This window comes from Diorhabda sublineata, chromosome 3 (assembly GCF_026230105.1).
Source record: "Diorhabda sublineata isolate icDioSubl1.1 chromosome 3, icDioSubl1.1, whole genome shotgun sequence".
Classification (NCBI taxonomy): domain Eukaryota; kingdom Metazoa; phylum Arthropoda; class Insecta; order Coleoptera; family Chrysomelidae; genus Diorhabda; species Diorhabda sublineata.
The window spans coordinates 16,301,941-16,329,706 of NC_079476.1; the positions used below are offsets into that span (position 1 = coordinate 16,301,941).

The following is a 27,766-nucleotide window of genomic DNA, read 5'->3' on the forward strand; positions in this document are numbered from 1 at the left end:
TGTTGATAGCACCACGTGAAAATCGTTCGAATGGAAATCGTCATACAAAATATGAATCCATAACTCTGTTTATGGATATAAAACAAAAATGAGGAAGTATATAGTGTATTTCAAATTCAAATTATTTATAATTATCACAATAATTATTTCGAACGCTATCGGTTAGACATTTCTTACTTTAATAACTTGGTTCTGCAAGAATTTACAGATTTGTTCGCAGGTCAAATTTCGAATCATTTTAGGGATCGGTCGCATGTGCCCTTTCAATAATGACGTTCGCGGGTCTCGCGGGTCGGTGACTTCACCCCTCCAAGATAGACAATTCTTAAAGTGCTATGCTATACCAGGTGGGCCGAAATATTCATATGCTGACAGGTATATGGCACAACTAGTATTAAATCTTTATAATTCTAAGTTAGCCCTAGAATGCAAAAGACATGTGTACAAATTTGACAGCTATTGTGGTATTAGTTATCGCATTATGAGTGAATCAACTCTTGTTAGTTTGAAAAAATGTATCAAAAAACCAAAGCCAAACTATTGAAACCAAAAAAGTGCTTTGATAAATATTATTTGGACTATTTCAGGAACATCAACCGTTGAGAAGAGGTTTTCTAAGTTTCAACGAGAAGAAATGAGCACCGAGGACGATACAGATAATAGACGACCCAATCGTAAGCTGATTAAGATGGATTAGACCCCTAAGATATCAAAGGATGTCCTGTACATATCGCGAATGAATATTTGGCTATGCGAAACCTCTTTTCAAAATGGGTGCCACGAGAGCTCAAAACTGATAAAAAATTGGTGATTCTGAGCTGTACAAATTCGAATCGCTGCGACGATATGTCGACCATGGCTTAATCAACTCTCACAGGTATCCAATGTACAGACAACCAAGTGGACTACAAATCCAAAACATGAAAAGACACAAGGTTATGGCACCGTTTCTTATGGCAAATAAGAGGAGTTTCCAATAAGAAAAAAGTGCTGTTTTTTTTATCATCATGATTGAATAAATGAAAAAGAGTGCTTTTCGCATCCATCGTACTCTGCAGATCTAGCACCCAGCGAGTTGATTCTGTTCTCAGATCTCAATCTCACTAGACAGAAATTTTGTGCCGATAGAGAGGTTATCACTGAGACAAATCGTACTATGAAAATGTTATAAAAAAATTATATGATATATATAATTGTTGTATCGCCATCGATTACAATAATGGAATCAAATTCTAATGAAACAAAAAAAAAAGATTTTTCCTATGCTAGTCTACGAACTTTCAGCCCACTTCTCTATAAGGATCCAAAGTTTTTATTAAAAAAATTCTCTCGCTCGATACTATTGCGATTTAAAATTTCTGTGGAATTCATTAAGCAATTCAAATTCAAAAGCGTTCGACATAATCACATGTCAAATCCTGTGCCTTTGTAGGTTCTATAATTTCACTAAATATAATTTTTTCGTTACTTACATAATTTTGTAATGATATTACTGATCATATATATTATTTATTGTTATTACGTCATTATATGGTAAACATTTCTTGTTGTTTTTCATATTCTCATTGACGATTCTTATTCCGAACAATTACATCGTGGCACTGAATAGATCAGTTTCTGTTCAAGTATTGTGCACTGTGCATTTCTACCTATTATTGCAACTTTACGAGGTGAATTCATTTGTAATAAAACGTCCTATCGACGCACAAAATTTTACGATTTTGAATTGTTACAAAAACGTTTCAGTTTTTACCGTCGTTTGAGTACAATATTTTCTTCACTAATGTCCGTTTCATTTTAATTTTTTCTCACAATAACATTTAATTAAATATTTTTTAACACGAGGCTTAAGAACTAATTAATTATTGTTTAATACTGAGTTGCCCGACGAATACTGAACTTGTTCGAGTATTTTATTATTTGACTCCACTTTGTTTCGATGCCTTGACTGCCCTAAATTCTCAGCAATACACATATTTGATTGTCCTTCTGTCATCGATATTTACGGTCATTGAAAAAATCTACTTTTTGAAAGATCTAATTTCTTCGAATAGCACTATCTATCACTGTTTGAAATTTATTTTTTATTAAAAAATAAATTGTTAAATACAATTTTCTCTGAACACACTTCTACTGCACCAACACTCACAATTGCACTGTTTGACGCGCGTTTCAATAACCAAGTTATCGTCTCCGGGTATTAAAGGTAAACTAAAACTTATAACTTGACTGCATCCAACAATCTATTATTGGATACATTATTTAACAATTTCACATTATTAATATTAATATCATGATTAGGACGGGATCGGCAATACTCGATTTTTCGGTCCATCCATATTTTTAATGAGCTATGTGTTCTTTAAACCGGATAATAACGGATCTCTTAATCTGACCAATATACCTCCTGTATTATTGGATTTATAAACCAATTTGAAACCCACTCCCTTAAATATTCCTTCCAAACCCTTTGTATAAACAGGATTGGAAGGTACCAGAGCAAATTTTTCTCGATTTTCACTTTGAGTTTGGAAAAAGTGGATTCACATAAAGATTTTTTATCATTACCATTTAGTACAACTTAATCCTCAACAAAGGTCCTTTCCTTATTGTATCTCTCCCAAAAATTAGCTCTGGTACCTTCCAATCCTGTTTATACTAAAAGATTGGGTAATTCTAAGGGTAAAATACCAAATTTGGAAAAGAGTGGTATATATGAAATTAGCAGTAGTGATTGTGACGGGAGGTATATTGGGCAGATTAAGAGATTGTTATTGTCCGATTTAAGGGGCATATAGCTCATTTGAAATATGGACGGACGGAAAAATCGAGCATTGCGGATCACACAGCCTATCCTTACGCTCTAATTTATAGTTTAGTAGTCAATTAATTAGATTCCCGTCAAGGAGGTTTTCCCACTGAAGGTTTATTGGTGAGAACATTTAGTATAAAACAGGTAAGTCAAGTTATTAGGTTTAGTCTACCTTCAGTCTCCGAAAACGATAACTTAAGACAGTCAGACAGAGTAATTGTGAGTTGGTGTAGTGGTTGTGTAAACAGTGCATTCAGTGTGAATATCACCAACGGTTCCAGAAATTCCAACTTAAACACAATTGTACGTATATAAATTTTGAATTTACTATTATTACCTACTTTTTATTGTCATATTGGATTGTATGCTTTATTTTCAAATAAAATTCATATCGCAAACTCACATTTCCAAATTTGAGGATTTTTATTTTAGATGGAATTGTCTTTCTATAAGAAGAATCATATATCCCTGCTATTTATTGGAAATATAGCAAACTAACACTGAATTAGCTATTTCCATGATCTAAAGTATCAGCAGAGAAAAGATCGTATTAATTTCTATGCGTTATAAACTATGATAAATATTTATATATAATGAAAAAGTTTGTTTAAATTTTGAAGTGAATGCTCATGATAACAGCGTGATAATAATATTAACAGTTCATTCTAATGAATAATGGAGTCTTAAATTATCATCATCGTCATTATAAAAATATAATGCTAATTAATTTTCAAAAGCAAAAACACTATCATCTTGTGGCTATTGGAACAAATGAATAGACAAATTTCAGTGTCGTAGTTTGAATAATTTCCTAGATCGACTAAAACATCGTGTGTAGTATTTGCAGGATATGTTTTTATATAATTTTGTTTTGTAAGAAATCAAAACTTTACAGTTGGTTGGCTTGTAAGCGAAGTCCTACTGGCAGTCGTCTCCAGTGATATCACCTTTTCCACCATCTTTCAGTTCAACGAGTTTCTTCTGATACTTCATCCAGCTAGAGTTCTGAGGGTGGATAGAATAGGGGATTGATGTGCAGTCTTTTTCAGTGTTTTTTACATTGATCTGCGATTACTTTTGTATGTCAAGTATTTTTAATTATTCATGAAAACTTTGGTTTGAAACGTACCATATAATATGTAAAATTTTGGATTGACTCCTTTGGATGATACTTGTATTTGATTCACTAGCATATTTCGATAGCAGGAAATTATACATCAAAATTGGTTTATTGAAAAAACTGGAGGACACTGGTCTGGCCTCTTCTCAATGTAAATGTCCCTTGGACAGATATTGATTCATTAGTTTTGATTCACCACACATTTAGTCATGTTTCTATATTATTTAATTGTCTTTGAATGTGAAGGTGAAGGTGAAGGATGCTGATGAATCCCATAAGAATTTCTAATTTTTAATCTAGAGATTAGTGAATCTATTGCAGATTTTTTCGAAAAAGAAGATATGACAATCAAAGTTTCATCTTATTATGATAAAGTAATCAATAGTTTCCTCGTGACAGTAGACAAAACAGACATTTGCATTATATTCCATAATTCACTAATTTTATCACAGAAAGACACCATTTCAGTTAGAATTAACAATATCCTCAATCAATATTCATATTATTATAATTTGATGTTAAAATGTATTTATTCTAGATCTCTTCTGATTAGAAATTAGTTCATAAAACTACTAAAAATTGACGACAAATACTCAAACAATTCGAATACAATTCATAGTTCAAATTTTTAACCTTTTTTAAAAATCAAATTTCAGTCAGAAAAGATCTAAAATCAAGCAAAATTTCAACAACTTCATACATATGATTAGAGTGGATTTCATTGTTTTAAGCAATAATTTGTTTAATGAACAGTTGTTCAAGTTGAGTATTGAATACAAATAATTAATGAGTTTGCGATATTATGTCGAATTATAACAAGAATTGCTGGTTATGAGACTACGATTAGTAAATCTCTTCAAATGCCGAAAATATCGGTGACGCGGTATCGTGGAATGGCACTCCAAAGTAGAATAGCACTTTTATGAACATTTAACGGTTACTTCAATTGAAATCAATCTATTCTCAACTTACTGAATTAGTCACAGTCATAACAATCATTTAAATGTTGTTATTACATATATTTTTCCAAAAAAAAAATCGAGAACGTCGATATAATGTGCAAAAGATCGTTACAGATTCAGAAATTGTGTTTTATATAATATTATATTTTGATATAAATTATATAAATATAAAGAGACTAAAAAGTTTCCTCTAAAACTGATAAATAATGCCCCTCGATGGTTTAAAAGCCTAGGAATAAAGATTGTCACAAGTTATCATTCTTAGCCACGTTTCTCAGTCTGTCAGTGTATGAGATTTTCCAATAGAAATTCGATGGCGTCCTTTACATTCAATGTAATAAGAAACACACAATGTTGAGAATTCTATACCTCACTTGAGCGTGTTGTTAATTCTACTAAAATAGATGTATTACTTCAAACTTCGCTATATCATATATGTCTTCAAAATAAAACCAGTAGTTACATAAACTGCGGAAACACAACAAAGCACTGTAGGCCTCATAGTCTTATACCTTAAAGTCGCTAAATTGTTACTCTTCAATTCGTTTTGCATGGACGTCATCTTGTTTGCGTCTTCTTCACTTGTCAATGCTCTTTCCATCGATCTATTTCCTTCCATCTTAACTCTTCAGCAAACGCAGTCTTTTTATCGCTATAGCCGATCTCTGCCTGACCATATAATCCTCTAATCTGTATATCTACTCGTTCTTCTTCTCAATTCATCTTGGTCCACTTATATCCTTTAAAAAAATTTTAACACTCCTATCTTACATGCATCTCATCTCTTCACGTATAACTATCCTATAGATTCTTGGCGTCGCTACCCTTGAGATGTCTTTGGGTTTCCTAGAGCTCGAATTGCCTCTTGCCAATTTCTGGTCTAGTCTAACAAATATGGATCAAAAACAACTGAGAATAATAATTGAGAAAATTCATGGACCAAGAATATATTAGAAAATGAGGATATAGTTAACACAATTAAATCAAAAATACTACTACAGGGAATGAGAAAAATAACAGATTGGAGATCCAGCGAGAAAATATTGCCAAGAAGATCAGATTATACGAAAGTTTGAGTTTGAGAAAGTTTGAGAAAACTTGCCGGAAACAAACAGATGCGTAAACAAATTAAGAACAACATTTGATGCTACAAAAACATTTATTAAACTGTGAATAACTATTTAATCATTTGGGTTGAGCTTCCATAAAATACAGAGAAAAAATAGCTCAATTTAAACGGAGTAGGTGTCATCCTTCAGGCAAATTACCGACGACTGGGAATAATGCAGCTGCAATTATACTCTTCCCTTACTGATATAATTGTTCCAGAGAAGCAACGTTTGAACATTCCAATCCAAACCATGCAAAGGAAACGATTCCTATATCAGTATATCCATCTTAACTGATATCAAATATTTCATCATACCAACGAGAAATTTCTACCATGGTTTGTAATATTATGAAAAATTTTAACAATGAAGAATGCGCATAAAAAAAGTTTCCGGCCAGCTTCAATAGAATTACGGTGTCAAATTTTGTGTAGCCATAAGAAACACCAATTGTTTTATTCGATACTTGAAGAGGTAAAACATAGAATGGAAGGTGGTGCGTGTACAACGTGTGGTGGATTCCAAACAGTACTATTTGAATATCATCAATATACAATCCACGAAAAGGTTTTAAATAAATTAATCAAATCTAATTAGCGTCACATATGATAATTAACACCCGGTGGAAACTACTGCATTGTTTCAACTACATAATTCAAAAGAATATACTAGATATTGTTTCAAATGTTGTTTAGAATATATTAAAAGCCATATAACAAACTTGTGTTATTCATCTGGATCATAAGTAATCAATATTTCAAGTGGAAAAATCAAATTACTAATTATTTTATGTGATTTGATAAGAAGAGAAAATATAGGTTTTAAAGTTGGATTATAAAAATTATTGATGGTTGAAAGTTCTCATAAAATTGAAGCCATGTTTTTCAAGTACCTACAAACAAATTTTAAAAACGTAATAGGAAAAAAAATTGTCATTAGCTAGAGTTTCATGTAGCTTTATCATTGGAATCAATTTCTGAAACAAACTGTGATAGTGATATATTACAAATATCAAATCACCAATATGTTTATTGGAGAACAAAGTAAGTTAAAATTGAACAATAACTAACAATACTTTAGACAACATCATCGAATTGGAATGTGAGAATATCCTATTTTGTTTTTTGCCAAGCAATATTTGTTTGTATTATGTAATGAAAGTACTCATTACACTCAAAAAATCATGAAAGGAATACATGAAGAAATTTTTTTAACCAACTATTTGCGTGAAAAGAATCTTGATAAATCTAACAAAATCTAAAAAAAAACAAAATAGAACTTTCAACCTGGCCGATGTTGTTGACCATCTCGAAATTGGGGTTGTTTTATTATAGCGAGATTAGCTCATTGCGAAGTTACGAGAAGCCATTTTTCGCGTTGTATAATTGCACGCTCAATCGCTACAACTAACGTCAGTGCTGGCTCAAATCCCTCAGTCGTGTCAAGTTACAGGCGGTTAACGATTCGAATTCCATTGAATTGTGAAATGATATTAGTTTTTTATTTAAAAGTTGGGGGGATTAAGTGCTGTTGACATGTCAGTTTCCAAAAAAAGTTGAACAAGAGCCACAATATGAAGCGAATTACGTTTCTTAGACAGTTTTTGAAGAACGGTCAAAGTAATGTAGATCCTCTCTCACAATAAAATGAGCAAAAAAGTTTGACTAAAAAGAAAATAATGACTACCTGTATTTTGAGACTTATTTTATAATTTAAAAGGCATTGTTTTTCAATTTTGTTAAAGACAAATGCACAATTTCTTTCTAAAAACTAATTTTCAATTTTGTTGAAATTTGAAAACTAATATGGAAAAATGTATGCATAATTTAAACTCATAACTAATTCAGTCGATTAGATAGATCAATATTCAGACCCTGTTTTCTCGATAATATTGCTGACAACTTAAAAGTAAATGCAAGGTAACGTTTCGAAAGTGGCGCCTTCAACCATCATCAGACACTGTCCACGGACGCGAATCGTTCGCCTAATTCTTCGCAAAAGTGGATCGGAGGTTGACGCGATGTCCCCGGGACGGCTGGGACATTTATGGAACGATGCAATGCTCTTCTTCGACGTCTTCTTCTTTTTCTGTGGCAAATGATGCAAAGGAATACCAATATGAGCAAAATAACGGCGATGGCTATTAACCAGGAAAGACGAAATTTCTCTTTAGATTGTTCGTTTGACGTACCTAGAACATAAAATTTATCCAATTTCTTCATTTGTTTTTGAATTTATTTTGATAAAATTGAACTGAATAATATTTTCACCTCAATATGAATAACAGTATTATACAGTGCGTCGATAAATAAGCACACAGGATGTAGTTACCAGTCTTACGACAAACTTAAAGAGAGTGGTAATTTCGCTCAAAGAAACCCCCAGTACGTTCTATAATTGGTGCGTCCTGTATGTTTATTTATGGACGTACTCCATAATACTTCAAAGAAAGTGATAAAAGATTTGGTATATGTGGAAAATTTATTATTTCCTATAACGCACTGTATACATAAGTTCTATATGTGATATTTTGCAGATAATTTATTTTCGGAAGAGCTTGTTTCAGTTGAAATATTGTGTACAGCTTAGGGATGTATCGAAACTGGATCCTAAAATTGTTATTTTTAACAAAATTTTCATTGTATGCTTAGAATATACGATTAAGTACAGTTTAATTTTATACGGAGCAACATATTTCTAAAGTGTTACAGTTTTTCATTTACTTATTTTCAGCTTTACATCAATTTTTTTTCCATATTCGTGGCAATAAAATTATTTTTAGAGCTAGAGACTATTGTTTTCTCTTCAATAAAACTAAATTGTTATTCTTTTGTTATTATTCTAAGTCTCATATGTGAGATTTGAAATTGCGTGTTATAGTCTAAGCTGGAAGAAGAGTGGTTAATTTAAAAATAACAATCTCATTCATTGTAGCTATAAATATATGCATTATCGTTTAGCAAAACATTGACATTTGTTCAATAGCATAAATCAAGTGAAATTAAAAGAAACCTACTAAAACGAGAAAGAAGTAAAGTTAGATTCACTCACGTGTGAGCTTTAGACAAGTAGGCATGCGCTGTTAACAGTGGAGGCGTCACGCTGGCCTCAGCAGCGGCAGCGTCAGCGCCAACAAAAGTGGTGGCAGTAGGTGCCGTAAGCTACGAGGCCGCCGAAGAGACGCGCGCGATACACCTGCACACATAAACATTACAAATTTAAACAAAGACATAAGCAGTGCTTCAAAATTCAGTTCCATACTAAGGAAGGTAGATGATACAGTTTTTTATTCGAGGAATTAATAGTTTAGAAATGACCTCGAAGAATGGTTCATTATTAATATCTAATTTGAATGAATATCGTTTAAAATAATAATGCTTTCAACTGTTCCATTTCTCTGAATACCAGAGTCTATGTCAAAAGATTTCCCAATAGCAGATTTTTTATATTTGGTTAGACAGAAGTTGCATAGTCCGAAATCTTGTGCGAAAGTTGAACAAGAAGACTTTTAGCGTGAAACTTTAGAGGCTGCTGTCATCATGAAGGTTCATATTTCAGATCTCTATTTGCACATCGTTTCAGTACCTCAAATGTATGTACTAAGAATTCTGTAAAATTTTAGCACATTTTCATCTGTTTCTGTTATCGACGGACATCTTGAGTGAATCTTATTCTTAACTGAGAGATTTAACTTATATCTGTAGTTATTCCCCATTTGGTGGACTAGATTAAAAGATTTCCAAACTTTAAATGGAACTATATGCTAAAATATTATTCAATATCCATATTTCACGAAAGATACTGGAAATAACAACCTACTAAATTGAATATAGTAGCAGATTAAGAAGACGGAGCAAGTTCAAATTCGCGATTGCTTGATATAACTTAGTCCACTTTAAAGAGACGCTTCTATAAGAAATTATTCACTCGACTTTTCATTTTCATTATAATTTCATATGTTCATCAATAATCTCTTTTTCATCAAGCGTAGAGTCTAATTGGATCTATATAGTTTCATATAAATCATTATATTTTTTTAATTTCTATATCATCTTCGCCTTACTGGCTTTTTATAATTTTCTCCTTAATCTGTTTCTACACCAACTTACATCTTTTCGTTCCTATAAGGGGGCTGATACTCGAGATGGTCATATAAAAACAAACATTTATAATTGGATATGCCTTTAGTGTTTTTCAAAATATTCTCCATTGAGATCAATACACTTTTTGTTTGCACTGCTGTGTTGTGGTGGAGGATGATTCGTCTTTTGCGATTTGTTTCCCTGATTTTTTTTGTCAAACAAATGCTGGTATACTATTCAGAATTGAACGTTCTACTTTAATCTAATCGAACTAAGTGTTTCGTGAGCGTTGGTTTTGCTCGTCTGGAAGACCCATATAGTAATCACGAGTTTTCTCATGAGCGATTGCTAAATTATGTGGTATCCACCACGAAAAAATCTTTTTGATAGTCAAATTTTCATGCAATATTGAATATATGCGAGTGGAACTAATGCCCAAGTATGCCTCAATCTCAAGGGATATGATATGACGATATTGAATATCAGTTTGCGCAAAGCATCGATGATTTTTAACGACCTTCACGGAGTTCATCCTGCAGTGAAGTGCGACAACGATGGCTCGAGGTGGTGTGTCAGAGCGAATTGATCAGCACTGCTGTTAGTTGAATCCACGTCGAAAGTCATAGAAAATCATTGCATGAAAATTTTCGCGATTTAATTCCATTTTCGGACCAAGATGAATGTAAACAACTCAAATAGCTTTCGTATGATATCACGTCTCATCAAAAATGTCAAATTCTATGATGGCAATGTTAAATTTAAGATATTTACCAATATCTAACTTGAGAGGCAACACTCCTTTTAAACGCTTTGAATTTTAGGAATTACTTTCTTCCATAGTTTCTTCATCCACAGTATTTACTTCATTCGATATTTACATTAGTTTTTTTTATTCATTTGTTTTTGTTCAGTTCCAAACCTAGATATAATGCAACCAATAACTTCCCTATCAACCAAAAATTATACTGAATATACTTATTATATAATTGAATTAACTAATTGTCATCACCTTCCTCAGTTGAATTATAACCTACTGGGTTATCTAGTATAGCAGCTTTGCGTGTTGTTCAAGCATCCTGGTTGGTCACATAAGTATCTGTCTCAAATATAACAAAATTTGTTCAAACAGTACCGCTGTATTAGAAAACAAAATTTGTAAATTGACACTCGAAGTTCTTTGATATTTGTTTGCAAATATAAAAGTTGTTACGGAAATCCATGCAAAAAATTCGGAAGTCATACGACCCCTCGTTTCTAAGTTATACGCCTATAAAGTTGCGGGATTTTGAAAACATTTCACGTAGAGAACGTCCAAAAATATATTAACGCCAGAAAACAGTGAAAGTGCAGAATGTCAATATTCAAAATTTAGTCATTCCAATATCTGAATATACAAAGTTTTAGCAGAAAGATACGTATATCATATGCAACTTTTTCAACAATATATGAAGCTTCATAAGTTTTAAAAAGACTCTTTTATAACTGCAGGTGGTGCAAATTCAAGTTTTAATTTAGAAATCACATAAAAAATTTGTTTTGTGGTTTAAGAAAAAAAATTTCCATTTAGCTGAAGCACTCTCCCAAATAGCTCGAAAGATAAGCGCGGAAATAGTATAACTTCGATTTTGTTGGTACTTATTAACAAATAGGCGCCAAGTGTTAGCTGCAATTTCTTCTTATTATATAGTTGGAGAGTTGAGTGTTTCAATCGTAGTAACTCTGCAATTCCTCCAGCATTTGTTCTTGTCCTAACACCACTCCCTTGGGATGTGGAATAGGTCCGTTTCAAGAAGTATACGTTCAATAAGCCTGTCAATATTTCGTTCCAAAAGAAATCGATTCAATACTAATTTCATTCTTCGAGTCAGGTGAGTCTATTCCGCTTGCAGTTCTTCTATCTGCCTGTCTTTCAAATACAAGGTGGATAGACATAGACCTTGTTACAACCAGTACAGGTCAAATAACCTGCTTTCAGTCTATATAATAGTAGTTGTGACTGACCAAGTTTAATAACAATGTACCTAGACTAAGCATCGAATATTTTAGATTTGACTTAATAGGTCCAGAGTTTGTTCAAAGTAGCTTCGGTGTTGTTTCCGTGATTTTTTAAATGTTGCTTTTTGTGTGGGTGAGCTAGTTTTGAAGAAGTTGACAATAATCAAGGCATCTCCTCGACTAATATGAAAGCTGAACTTGATTCTATTCAAGATAAATCCACTTCTTTGTAACATGTAAGTCAATGGAGTAGAAAGACGATAACTAATTTCTTCACAAGCTTAGACGTTACAGTTAACATAGAAGTGACAACTAAGCCCCAATACACATGAACTGAGGAATATTTAAACATTTGAAGAAAAACGTAACAGGCCTAACGGCATGTTATTTTATAGCAGAATATAAACTAGACCTTACGAATTACTAAGAGAATCATCACTGTTGTCGGCCAATCGAGGTAAAAATAATCCACAAAGTGGTAATGGATTATATTTAAGTGGAAGTAGGAAACATAGCATATTATCTAAGAGTTTATACATATACATATCAATATAGCAGAATTTTCAGGGAGTTTCTTACCCATGGTTAGAACACCAGATAATGATTCTATATCCAATATAGAAAAAAACGATTCAAACTATACACTGGATAGGAAAAACCGGCTGCAGAGGAAAAGAAAATTTCACCAACAGAATATCTGTTTCTTGAGACCATCTCTCAAGAAATGGAAAAGTAACAATGGTGAGTAATTTTAGAGCATATTTGACATATTTGAGTGGACCTTTTAAGCAAAATAGGCCTCACCTGGTATACAAGAAGATGTTATTTCATCAAATCACTGCAAAACGGCATTGTAGTAGTCGTCAAACTGATGGAAACAACTTGTAAAATTGATTCAGTACATAAATTTTCCAAAATTTTGAGTCAGATGCTTATGAGAGTATTCTCGAATTTGTCTAAGCCTCAAGTCACAACAATCAGTATTTCAAAAATCGGAAAAACATGATAAAAATTATCTGTATGGAAAACAGTGAGATAAAAAGTTGATCCATAGCAAGGAGTTTTTAGCAGAATATGTATTTTGATGTAAAGAAAGTGAATTATCGATTGTTTAATACAGATGATCTTAATGGGACTTCATTACATATGCTTTAAACTTTAATAAATCATGGAAAATATCATAAATATCTGCTTTGAAATTCATTGAATGTGATAAAATGAATAATAGTTTCACAAGTAAAATTATAGTTCTACATTCAACTATTGACAAATATTGTGATATTACTCCAACGTTTTCCAACCGAGAGTAGTCTTATAACATTCTTTGAATGTTATCTACTTGACTGTGATAGGTATCGGTACTCACTAAATGCTATTACAGCAAGCATCAGTATTTTTTCCATGCTTAGATATCTATGAAGATCGATGATGCAAGACAACGTGGAATGCATGCAAGATGCAATATTTCTTTATCAAAAACAAGCGCAGATGAAGTTCAGCTGTTTGTTTCATGCAAGATGTCGCACTTGCAACATTATTGGTTATCTAATGTTTTGTTTTTCTCAGGAGCTTTTCAAAGATTTTTTCATCCATCCTCAAATAATTTTTGTGTGTTTTCTCGACTAATACTGTAGTTGTAGTTTTCTTTTGTTCTATCTAGCCAGAGCCTGGCACATCACCCCCTGGGTACTCTCTCTATCCATCAGACTCCAAAAGCAAGGTAGCAGCAGATATAATTATTTCCAGTTATGCAATAACCACTATTTTCTTTTTTACTCCACCTAGTTTTGTTATTTTCATTTTAAGTCGATCACAAAATATTAAATGAAATTTGAGGTTAAGCAATTGTTTACTTTTCCTTTGGATTAGTGGCAATTATGATAGATTGGCAAGAGACTAGCATAATGTCAAGAAACGTGCAATATTCGTCCAAGCAATATTTTTTTCTTTGCAATTTCTTGCTCGTTGTCTTGTATCATGTCAAGTGGCCTTAAGAAAAACATTAGATTCATATTGTGCCATCTATTGAAGTTAGGCATGTATATAATTTCTCCAATGAATGGAAAAAGAATCAATGCTCTTAAAGATGCAGAATATCTCAATCATCAGATGTCAGAAAATCTTTAGTAATTCGATAGTCTATCACAACAGAGAACTGTTATTTGTTCATATACACCAAACGATATCAGCTTAATATTAAAGATGACACTTTCAACTACGTTTCTCTGTATTATATCATCACTTACAGCTCTAGATAACTCCATGATGGAAATTTACCTGCTAGAAGATCATTACGTTCTTTATCTTTTCCTCATTCTTTTAGAAGGCATAGATGTTATATTTTTCCCCTGCGGAGAATGTGTTATTCACACATACAACTAGAATTCGACTCATGACTAGTTACAATCAATCCAAAAATTGGATAAAATATTTGGTAACTCATAGATATAAAGATTTTGGAAACCAGACCACGTAGTGCTCATTCTGGAGGGTCTAGCACAAGAAAAAATCTTTATTTAGTAAAACATGCTCATAGAAACCGAAAAATTACAGGTAAATTTCAAGTACGTTTCTAAGTATTATATCATTGCCAAGAGCTCTAGACGATTCTTTGATGCAAATTCACCTGCTAGAAGACCATTAAGCTCTCCACTGTATTTTCGTGTCCTAAAGGGCATATATGTTATTTTTAGCCCCTACGGAAGAGGGTTGCTATTTAATTTTGAGATAAACACTGATATGAATATGTCAAATCTGACAATGTCATTTTTTATAGTGAACACACTCAGAATGTGCTATTTGCGTTGCATCAAGCTAGCAGCCAAATATTCAGAAAAATTAAAAAAAATATATGAATCGAAAGGATTTTCAATGCTCGTTCTGAAATTACAAACTCGTTGATTGAAATGATATATGAAAATATTTTTTATTTCCGGCCCAAACTATCCTCTATAAAAACTAAAAATACCTATCAAATGCTCCTAATTCTCTCGTTTCAAAAATATTTTCCTTTTTGTCTAAAGTCTTAAGAAAACCTGGAAAAAAAATTAACTAATTATTCTGGATTATTCATTGCGCACAGGCCTGTGAATTGACTGGGCGCGTGTGCAGAACTTGATGAATCGCAAAGTCAAATCAAAGGATGGAGTAACGGTCGCTTGTTTTGATGTTTTAATCAATTTGAATTAAGTGATTGAAATAGTGTAGACAATAGGAGATCGTCGGCGTCGTTAGATTATACCCGTACACTTTTTAGAAACCAAGATTCTGTTAGTTTAGGTTATGTTTGGACGTTTCTGATGTAATTTTAATGAATTTCACAATAAGCAACAGCTCTTTCAAGGACTCAGTCAAAATTAATCGATAAATTATTTATTGCAATTCTTTTCTACAAAAAACAGAATGTAATAAATCAAATTGTTTCAGGGATTAATTATGGTTGAATTTACGAATCAAACAGGATAACAAAGTAAAATCTTTTCTATTCATATATTTTTTTTTAATTTTTCCGAATATTTAGCTGCTAGCTTGATGTAACTCAAATAGAACTCTATTTGAGTTACATCAAATAGAGTTTAGTTCGCCTTAGACACACAATGTGTTAAAAAAGCCAGTGTCTATTGGTGCAAAGAAATTCAAAGACGTCTATAAGATCGTGATAGATGACAAATCATGGATCTATGCATATGAACCCAAAACTAAAACTACAATCAACTATATGGGTCTATAAAGTCGAGCCAAATCCAACAAAAGAAGTTCGCTCACGAAGTACTTTGAAGAAGATTGTCTATTATTAATGGAACACCTGAATTTTTTGCCAAAAGTGTTTGAAAAAATTGAGAAAACCAATCACGGACGAATTATTCTTTACCATGACAATGCAACAAGCTTCCACACATCAGCTCAAATAAAGTTTTTAAAGAGTCCAAACATCGAATTGATGGGTTATTCACCGTTCGGCACCCAATGATTCCTGTTTATTCCTGGAAATCAAAACGTAATGGCGTGGTCAACGTTTTTCTACACATGCAGAAGAGATCTATGTGTTCCAATCACATGTTTTGGAGGTACCTCAATTAGAATTTAAAAAATGCTTCGACAATTGGTTCACACGCATACAAAAGTGTACTGATCTTAACAGAGAATATTTCGAGAAACAAAGAGGCCATATCCAATTATAAATATTTGTTCTCATTTGTCTATCTCAAAATTGAGTATCAAATTAACATATAAAACCATGATTTGACTCTATGATCGTGACACCTCACATGGATTTTGGAGAGAACCAGATCATTTCCGCAAAGCAACTACCATTCATCCGTTATTTATATTAAACGTTGCGATTTAGCTTAGAACGTACTAAAAGCAGAATGTATAAGGATATTGAATAAACCAGCTACATCTCTTGATATTAATCCAATCGCAAACATGTGGGATTTCATTACCAAAACCATTTACAATTATGTTAACTCATATCAGAATGCATATGAGTTATAAACTATCAATTTAAATGTGTATTCAGTTTTCCAGGATATAAATTGAAAGGCGTAGTTTTATCAAATGACTTTTTAGTTGACTCAACATGAATTCTTATGACTTCTCTCTCTTGAATCATTAAAATATCATATAAAATATAACCTATCAATTTCAGGGACTTAAACATAAGATAAGAAAAACTAAGTGCAGGTCTTCTGGTACTGCTTAAGTCTATAATACACAGATTGCAAATTCTGACCATAAAGGAAGAATTCACAGTTGAGATAAAAACAGAATAGTTTATATTGCTAAAATTGAAATCATAATTGAAACATGACTATAGATAAACGATCAAAGCTGTTGGAAGTCCGTCTAAAAATAATTGGAAATTGAATATAGATCTAAAGTTGGAATATTTTGTACTGCAAAACATATTTGGTCTCTTGGTAGATAGGCTTCATAAGAATAAGAAAAAAAACTGCAAGAAGGAATCTATATGAAGACCATAGTAGATTTAGAAAAAGCAACGAGCAGTTAGTTAGAGCATATCAATGAATTTCAAATAAATCAAGTGCAGCAATTTTATAATACGAATTTACACATACAAAACACAGTAATGCATAACTACCATCGAATCACTTACAATCCTCCTCGTCTGATTCGTCGTCTGCTCCACAATTATTGACCTTGTTACACCGTAATTTGTCGGGAATGCAGAACCCCGACTTAACGCATTGGAATTCGTCGCAGCTTGGTCCTTCTATCACTTCAGTCCAGACCGCTCGAAATCCTTGAGCACCAACAGCTTTGTCAGCCGTTATGAAGCTAAAAATGTATTATATTATAGGTTTCGTAATATGTAGAGAATAAAATAGAAGTACCAAAAGGTGAATATTTTCCACTATAATTTTATCCCCACCATAGTTTAGTTAATCGTAGAAAAACAAAAAATGTTACTATTTATCTCTTGAAACGATTTCATAAAATGGGATATTAGTCGAAGAAAAGAAGGAAAAAAGGTCAAATCTAGGAATTTCTGAGCACTGCAGTGGGAAAGAGCATTCGATTCAATAGAGCATCAAGAAAATTCGTTAACAAAAATTAAGAAATGGAAATTGCATTTGTGCAGGGGAAAATCCATCATTGAAGGAAAATGAATTCAATTGTACTACTTGGCGGTTTTGTAGATCACTGAACACGAACATCTTGACGACGATAACCTGCGAGGTACCTGGTGTCAGCGTTACCCGAGGTATTTAGTATCAATAAAAATTACACAATTGCCTCGGCCACCGTGTATCATGAATATGATATATTGCGGATGGTAAATCTATTGAGGCAATGCTGTAGGCTCAGAAAGCATGGTTCACACTACAGTGTCGCTTGCAAAAATTGTGTAGCCAACAATTGTAAAAATATTGAAAATTACTCTGCCAAAGAAATTGCAGATGGAGAAAATCGAATGAGGGCGATGAAAATGATGAAACAAAATTATAATGCAGCGAAAATAGCATTGAATAATTTTTTGTGAAAATTAAATAAATTTTAAATAAATATTAAATAAATTTCTAATAAAAAATATACTAGTTACTTAAAGTTATACCTATAATCGTTAATGATAAGAACCAGCGACCACGCGACTTTTGTGGTATATTATGGTCCAACTGATTCGGACCAATAACGATGCCACGCCGTGTTTCGCTCGGGATATTCACGTCCCGATCACGCCCTGATCATTGTTTTGGTTTACTTCGATAAATATACTTCAACAATTTTTATAATAATATGCATTAACCAACAAACGAATTCAAATATCTTTAAATTTTTCTCAACGTTCATTCCTTAAGGCATGACGCTTCCTTCTCTTGTAATTCTCAGAAACTCCCACATGATTGTGAATATATTATGAATATTTGAGAAAGTTTTTCACCTCTAGACAGATATAAACTTGATGGTAAGTCATATATTATCTTTTCACTTTTCACTTTGTTTACGAGGAAATTGTATGTATTGTAAACTGCGGTATATCGCCAAGAGAGAAGGCTGATAATGAGTTATCCTAATGCATAGAAAAAAAGTTACAATCCTTGGAATTCACAAGTCTTGTGAAAGAGGAAGACACACTTTTTTAATTCAGAATATTACCGTTTATAGATCTAGAAAATAAATTAGTAATTGAGAGAAAGATCATATGATGAAAAAGTTCCCGAATGACCCAATTATATTTATAGAATACTAGAACTATTTTCCTTCTTCTTTTCGCATCGAGATGTCTCTGTTTGGTGGCTTGTAATAATTAATTGTCTTGTATTTTTGTAAAAATGCCCACCAATACTTCTGTAAGAGTTTTTTTAGGTATATTCTGCTGATAGAATACCAAAATATCGTGAAATAAATAAGGGCTTACCTAAACCTCATCGCATTGGATGTAGAAACGTACTGCCACTTATCGTTTATACCTTTTTCACCACAAAGTTCGATGGGGGTAGAGGAAACATCAGTCCACAGCCTAAATACCGCAGCAGGACATCCTCGCGCTGTAAAAAGATATATCATAGACCAGAGCTCCGAGCTTAGTGCTCTTAGAAGGTTAGAAGAAATGCGTTTCGAACAGCTCTATTATATATTTTTTGATGTCTTAATTGGTACAGTGAACAAATATCCCTTTAAAAATTAACTTAGAGGGGACTTTAAATGTAGTGTATCACATTTACAGGGTGCGGTAATCAACCCTACATTTTTGAAGTGAATAAATACATGCATTTTCTAAAATTTTATAACCTTATTTTGTATTAAAAAGCCTAGACGAAAAAAAGCTGTTCATAATCAACGTTTAAAAATAATATCGGTAAGATGGCGTCCTTCCCGATTAATGTATGGGATTGTCCATTAGGTCATGAGGCTCTAAGGAATTATCAGGATTACCAATCGGATTCTTTTCTTGAGTACTTCAATCGCAGAAGGTTGTTCTCCACTTTCTAGAAATCCCTATAAGATAAAATCACATGTTGTGAGATCGGGTGAGGCTTATGAATCGCTTCGTTCTGGTATATCACACGATTCGGGAGAATCCCATCAACTATATTCACGCTCACACTAGTGTGATTCCGTCTTGTTGGTTGATCATACACTACATGTTGACGAATACCGCTCTGCGTTCACAGAAACAGACTGCCCCCGTCCATTTTTTAAAAATATGGGCTTATGTTTCCCGATTATGATAAGGCACACCACCATTTTGTAATGGTGACGGTCGGTGTAAATCTCACCTCAAGATTCTTCGGACTAATTTGTCGGAACCATCACGCTTTCAACATTCTCAGAAGATCGAATGGATCACCCACAACTTCATTGAATTTATAGTAGCTGCGATTGCGATTAACAGAATGAGTACGAAAACGACAATACCGGTTTGGTAAAAAGCTTTCTCAGAAAACGCGCGGTGCTGATCTTTGACCACTGTTACATGACGATTGAAATGTTTTGAGATGGGGTACATAACGGCAACCTTGACATTTTCATTTGTATCCCTGACGCACCCTGTATTAGAAATGTGTCATGTATATTCTATCAATAAATTTTATGTTGTGAAAGTTGCTTCCAGTTTCTGCAATAATATATGCTTCGTTGCATTGAGTACAGTGTGAGCTCCTAGTGTGGCACATATTGTTCTTTTGGCAACAAACGTCAAATCTTTGTAGTATTAAGGAGTATAACAGAAAAACTACGGAACATATATTCTGTAGTCGAACAATATCTAATCAGTAGCGCTATTATGCCAAAAGTAATTTTTGATGGCAGATGTATTTTGATCACATATATGCATTAATTTCAATAAGAGGATTCACAGGGTTAATTTTTTCTGTGCCAGTGTGCAATCAGTGGTGTATTTGGTGCTAATTTTGTACATTTACTTTTCGGTATGTAACAGTTTTTAATATATTTGCCAATTTCCGATTAATTTATTTTATATTACCTAAGCCACAACGTGACAACATCGTACTACTATGGTCCCACTAACGCTTTTTTAGTAGGTGTTAAGCAGTTAGAACAAACAAGTAATAACACTATTACAAGTACCACTTCCTCCTGAATCGGTTATTACCAGATGGGCTACGTGACTGGATGCTGCCAACTATTATGTGGATCACTTTGAGTCTGTTAAGGAAATTATATTAGAGTCCCCTTAATCGGCTTCCCAACAGATTTAAAAGTGTCAAGAGATTGTAAAAAATGAAGAGGTGAAACAAAACTTGGCATTTATTAAGGCTAACTACAGTTTTGTTAGCCAAGCTATAACAAGACACTCCCTCTAGTAGATGTTGTGGAAATAATCGAAACATTTGAAAACGAGACCTCAAAAGTATGTGGTGTTTCAGGAGTTTCAATTTTTAATAAATTGACTGAAGTGCTAAATAAAAATGAGGGTCTAGAGGTATAGAGATAAATTTTGTTGAAGATCTTGCGATACATGCAACTATTGTTCCTAAATTTAAATATGCACCAATTACCAGCGTGGATGTTAAACGAAGTTTTTCTCATTCAAAATATGTGCTGAGTGATAGAAGAATGACACTTTAGAAAAGCAATTAGTTATTGGTTTATTCAAAGACGAGTAGTTTGTAATGCTTAAAATTTCATTTGTTCCTATTATTTAGTATTTTTTTGCATCTTATGACGAAATGACTTTTATTTTCATGTTTTTTGTGAAAAACTGTGTTATATTGATATTCGTTTTTATAAATTTCTTCTCCTGTTTTTTTTTAAATTTCATGCATATTTATAAGCTTATGTCCAGAAAATGTTGAGCTTTTTTAAGAGCCTAGTTTAAGTTTTTTTTGCTTGATAATCCATGCTCTACCAATCAGCTATTAGACTAGTTCCGAAGTGTTGATGTAACTACTAAAAGAAGATACTGACATCTTCTCAACTTTCGTCTCCCTACATGCCATGGATATTGATTTTAAACCATCAAACTCATATCACATCAACCAAAACTATTTTCACAAGCCGGGTTGAATGATTTGTAGTGGAAGATTTTAGTATTTCCATAAAATCTTACCGAATCACTGGCTTCTAAAGGGGAGCAAAAAAATTGCTGGCCCCAGAAAGAAACTTCCCTTATATAGAAATGGTGGGGCCAAATTTTTTGAATATTTTGCACAGAATGGACAATTTGTGTACTGATAAACAATTCCTTTGGAGTACCTTCTAATTAAAAACTTTTTATCAGCTCATCAAAAAAAGTTTTAAAGCTATTCTTCAATGTAATGATTTGCTTATTTCAGGTTGGTCATTTAGTTCAGTCAAAGGAGTACTATACAAATCTAGAGGAAGTACTCAATTAATACGATATGAAAAGTACAACTGGGAACTGTGTGAAGGTCTAAAAATTTAAGGTTTTCTCTTCAGCAGTACTAAATTTCCATGTTTCCTGAATGAGTGGGATGTTAGGAACTGAGAAGAGCATTTGGCAAAAAACGACAGATCACAAAAAATAACAACTATACTTTCACCAGTTCATATCAACTTTTTGAGGCGTTAAATAAAGAAAAACAATTTGCAAATGTAATGAAAGATAAGGAGAAAGATGTTTCTAGAACATTATAAAAATCCAATCTACACTCAAGAGCAAACAAAATCACAAAGGCGACACGTTTGCAATTGTCACTGGCAAAAAAACTGATCACGAAATTGTATTTTTCTTATTAAAATCTTAAATAATTATACTATATACTATAATAAATAAACAATATGTTATGATCTGTAACCAGCCTTTTTATGCTTGTTTACAATAGTACCAATTAGTGGTAACTAACCCTTATAAATAGTTATCTACTTGACCTACCACTATCAGTTACCCATCCAACGCCAACCGATACACATCTTCGTTAACAACAAACAAGAATTATACAGGAAAATGAACACAACAACTGTTTCAACAAAGTTTCTGAAGCGGTCGGTATTGCGACAAGAGCGGAAACAGCGAGAAATGGTCAGTGTCCTTAACATGAGTCAGTTTGCTTTTTTCAGAGTTCACCGTCTCTACAAAGTAAATTTTATCGAAAAAGCGGTTCCAGAAAAAAAAGGTGCACATCCAAGAGAGATGACCGATTTAATTTCAGCACATCGCAGCCCTCATTGTTGTCCAACGAGATCTCCGAGGCTGGACGGTCAGGAGAAGAGAAGTTCTCTTCTCAGACTAAAGTAGAGTGTGCCTGCATGGTACCGATTGAACAGGATGAGTCTTCTTTTGTAACTGGCGGTGGAGTAAAGGGATTAACAGAAATTCGATCACTTCATTCCCCATGCCAGTTTCATCGGCAAAAACTTCATCCTAATGCAGGTTTTGTACGGCAGTATTTACAAGATGTTGAAATTGCCGCTATGGATGGCCAGTCCGATGAACTTGGTCTAGAACTCCGACAACAGGGAAAAAATTAGACCTCAAAACGCTCACTGAAGTATGGGATAGCATCGAACAAGATCGAGTGCAGGAACTTATTCTATGCATGGAAAAGCGATTAGAAGCTCTTATTAGCGCGAGGACAGTGAGCTATGAATATTGATATAAATTATTTTGACGAACTTGTATTTTCATTATTTAAAATCTCCCGTTCCGTTTGCTATTTTTCTTTTACAACAAATAATTCAATAACAACATAGACTACCCAATATAAAGCTAAGACAAATGGTGTTTTTGAGACATTAAAATCTGAAAAAGAAATGAAGAGATTGCTTGCTAGAGACTTTTAACCACGAGCATGCGACTTGAGTCGACTATTTGCATACGGGTGTATGTTGAGATTGCTGAAAATAAGTTGAAAAATTATAATTTTGTTATGAGCATATAAATTCACTTCTCATATTCTCTATTGGAATAGCTTCCAGAAAATCGTGGTAATTTGAGTGCAAGATCAAAGATGTCATCAAGATATTCAAGACCCGTGAAAACGACAAGGGAGCTGGGACACAAAAATGATGGCCGATTATTAAGTAATATGAACGAAATATTTTCCTTCAGCTCAATATAGAAGAAAAAGAGTTGAAAAAGTTCTTATCTGCAGAGAAAATGATCTTTGAAGAAGCGTAAAGAATAAATTTCGGTATGAATATTTTGTATATTTTCGTATATATTTCTTCTAATTTCTGTAAAGAAATAGTATTTCTTTGGTTTTGAGCATGGTCTATTCTACTTAAATGGAGAAGGACACAAAGAGGCTTGAGCAACAATAACTCAAGAATGTGTTAACAAGTATAATCAAACCAATCACTCAGGAACCTGATTTGCGTCAAGTTATTTACTGTATGGAAAAGATGTCAGGATTTTACCAAATGAATTAAAACTGGAAAGTTATGAAGCAATGGTTATTGGGTTACAGGGAGAGAAATAGTTTTTGAGAATACCATTAGATCAAATAATTATAAGAAGAATAAATTTGACAAAAATAAATAATTATATGAATTAAATGAAGGAGATTGGTGTTTGTCGAAAATGGAAATAAACTAAATAGGAAAAAACTAGATGAATCAAGAATATAACCATCCAAAATTTTTTACAAAACTGATGCTAGACATATAAAAACAAGAAAAGTATTATAAAAAACATAGATAGTACGTGAAGAGATGAGAAGCAAACTTTATTCAAATCTGCTTCAGCTGGGAGAAAAGTCGGGAGGTAGAAGTGAGGCAACAGTATTTCTTCAGACTTAAACATGGTCTATTTTACTTATCTGTAGTTCATGATGTCTATAATAGATGTCATTTTTTATTGGAATATGATATGTAGGAATGGAGGTCATAAGAAATATTACTTATCTAAGAAAGAATGGAAAAAAATATGATATAGTTTATCAATATCACATACATAGTGAATTTGTTATAATAAAATAAAATATTTGTTCTCATAGCATCACATGTGTTTATTTCGACAATAACTCAGAAAATTACCTTATACATATTTCAGTAACATGCCTCGACAGCGCTGGTCATTGGCACACAAAAACAATCATAAAATACATAAGTTAAATAAAGAACTGTTACAAATATATTACAATACATAAATTAATTATATTTTCTCATACAGTTAAGTGAGGTTAGTTATCATATGAATCTGTTGATATGCGGTAGAGTATTCTCTGCAGTTGGTGAGGATGTGCTTAACAGACACAAGAACTTGACAACTTCGGCAGACAGGACGACTTTCTGACGACATCAAATAGCCGTGTGTAAGGTTCGTGTGGTTGATTCGAAGTCATCTTATTGTCACAGATTCTCTCCCATTTAAAAATTTTAGGGATAGGTGAGAAGTAGATGGGTGGATGTTATCTAATGCTGTAGTACTCTTGCTCCATGTATCGCGCCAAAATTTTTGAATTAGATGTTTGAAGTTAGTCTTCACATCATTGGCAAGCTGAACTGTGATTTTAGGATGATTCTTTGTGGCTTCTTTGGCATAGCGATCTGCACATTCGTTTACAGCAATTCCAGGGTGCGATGGAAGCCAGATGAGAGAGACTGTTATATCAAGAGCAATTAAAGTTTGGTAGATGTCATGAATGTTTTGAACTATTAGATGGTCGGTGAATATGGTTGTAATTATGTGTATGGATGGTAGAGAGTTAGTACATATGGCGACATGTTTATGGAGAGGAGAAATAAATTTGGAAGCTTGAAAGATACTGTAAAGTTCACCAGTGTAACTACTGCACCTCGAGGGTAAGCGGAAAGAATTTATGAGTTCGTGATTTGTAGTGACTGCGCAACCGACACCGAATTCAGCTTTGGAGGCTTCCGTATAGAAAATTAGGTCGAAGGATTTTTATTCCTGATTCCTCCACCTTATTTTTTAAAAATAATCTCACATGATACAAAATAACTAGGAGAAGACATTAAATCAGCGCTACATAATCGCTAATTGGAATTTTTAAATCAACTTTCAAAACATGCAGAACTGATTATACGTCGATAGAACCCACATGTCTTTTCTTTTTTATGTACATATTTTACGTTTTCTATAATAGGGTCCAGAACATTGATTGATCTGTGTATGAATTCACATTCTCGTGATAGTTGCCAGTTTTGGATAAGGTAAGCAAATTTATTCAGTTCAAAAAAACTCATGGAAAGTCCTTTTTTACTAGAGGGTGCTTTTTAAACTCTCGTTATCAATTAAAATTACATATTCAATATCTCCTAATTACTATTCAAGTTTATTTTCAAATAGCTCGTACAAAAACTGATATACTAATTTGCAAAACATGATACTTACTTTGAGGATCTCCCTCAATTCCAAACTTCTCGAAAACCAACAACACTTTATATTTCGGTCTGACAGTTATATACCAGTTGCAGCTTCTCGAAGTTTGATTCTTTGACGGAGCTTCGTAATTTTTCGGAAAATTGGGACTACTAATTTCGCCTGAATCCAAACTACTAACATTACCGCCGCAATCGCCAAAAATAGATTTCGCAGTGTCGAAACTATACCTGTTGATTGAACAAATTTTAGTATGATGACATGACAAGTTATCTCGATATGCCCGAAAAATTGATAAATTTTGAGTTACCTCGAGATGAAAATAAGGAAAGATGTCAAATATTACATCAGGAAGAGAAACGCATTTGAAACAAAATTGAAGGCAGATAAGGAACAAAGTAGAAGAGAATTCAGAAAAGAGATCACAGAAATACATGGGATTATCAGTAGAACATTCTAGACGCCGTCAAAAAGTCAGTTCTTAATTTCTGGTGGTAGGAATTGCTTAAAATAAGCCATTGAGTAGTTGCCCTTTTTCTGAAACTAGAGCACACGCCAAAGAAATGGATTTGCTATCAAAAAAACCTACATTGCATATAAAAAATGAAACGATGAGAAAAATGTATTAGAAATGTCGAAAAATGTATGGCTAATTCAATTCCAACGAATAAGACTCCAATTTTGTGACGCCAATATTCCTCATTTAATTTCACTGATCGATATTAAGATCTAGTTTAAACAAACAGCCCCGTATTTCTCTACATCAATTAAACCCTGCAGAGGAGCAATTCCTTTATCAGGGCAAATTCCAGCAAACCTTATCCCACCTTATTTATATCCTACGAATGTCTCTCTCCTAAATTGAAAATGAACTGATTTTATTTATGTTTCAAGAAAAGTCAATGAATCTAGGTACAGAAAAAAAGTTATTTGTGTTATTTTAATTGAATATTTGAAAACAAATTCACCTTGCTTTGAAACCGCTATAAACGCCTTCAGAATCCGAATGAAGGACAATTTTCAGTCCAGTAGCGCCTCTTGGAGATTCTATGGGTCCAGGTGCGGATGTTTGACAATATCTCCCAATTTTCGTTTCTGAACCATCACGGTAGACGTTAAATATTTCGATCCAATCTTCTTGACAAAGAGTAGTTCTAAAAATTTCATCCATACTCAATAATAATTATTGAAAATTCAACAAAATTCGCTTAGAAATTTAAAAAAGCAATAAATGGAATACCATTTTCTCAAACACTCACATCGTACTTATGATATGAGTAATCAACTATTGCCCTGAAAGTAGAAGCAGATATTTCTACTCACAATACTGATTTTTGTCTCACGTTTGTTCAGCTCCATCATTTTACTAATGGTTTTCCGTTCATTCTTTGCCTCATTTTCATAGTTTGCTTCTGGAGTACAAAATAAAGAGGTCAACATAAGTCAGGCAACGCTCTATAACAATCGGCATAAGTCCGGCAACGGTCATAAGTCTGGCAATGCTATCGAAAAAGAAGCGGAGCATGGTCGTGCTTTAGACAGTTTTCAGAATGAATAACTGATACAAGTTCACGCTTTGAGAACGATTTTTGTTACGTAATATCTGCGGGATTACGTAACTATGTTTACCAAGTTTCAACGACAATTTCCGAAATTGCTGCTACCTAATTATTCAACAGTGTGAAAGCCTTACCAGATATTCTTAAAAACAGGCTCTGTTGCCGACACGCCGTGTTATTAACAATATATATCTGTAACAACTAATGAAAAAAATTGAACAGTGGCGGTAGCGTTAGTTGGGCAGCCGAACCCATCTGCAGTGGGCGTATCGGAAGAACTTCAAATATCCAGTTCCTACGGTTTCATGGAGGAAGAATTAAACCTGCCCGCGGTGTGTGTGTGTGTGTGGACAGGTATCCAAACGGAAGATCTCGTAGGTCCTTACTTTTTT

The 27,766-nt window shown here is 33.2% G+C and overlaps 1 protein-coding gene across 1 annotated transcript in view; it reads right to left on the reverse strand.

Annotated features, from left to right (window-relative positions):
• Positions 1-3,087: 3,087 nt before the first annotated feature.
• The window catches only part of LOC130441225 (tolloid-like protein 2), a 133,694-nt gene continuing 109,015 nt past the window's right edge, over positions 3,088-27,766 (reverse strand). The window contains exons 11-15 of the mRNA XM_056774805.1: positions 26,784-26,969; positions 25,828-26,045; positions 18,964-19,093; positions 17,200-17,381; positions 3,088-8,194 (exon numbers count right to left, since the gene is read on the reverse strand). Coding sequence (XP_056630783.1) covers positions 7,956-8,194; positions 17,200-17,381; positions 18,964-19,093; positions 25,828-26,045; positions 26,784-26,969 — 955 coding nt within the window. The 3' untranslated portion in view covers positions 3,088-7,955. The remainder of the gene's footprint in view (positions 8,195-17,199; positions 17,382-18,963; positions 19,094-25,827; positions 26,046-26,783; positions 26,970-27,766) is intronic.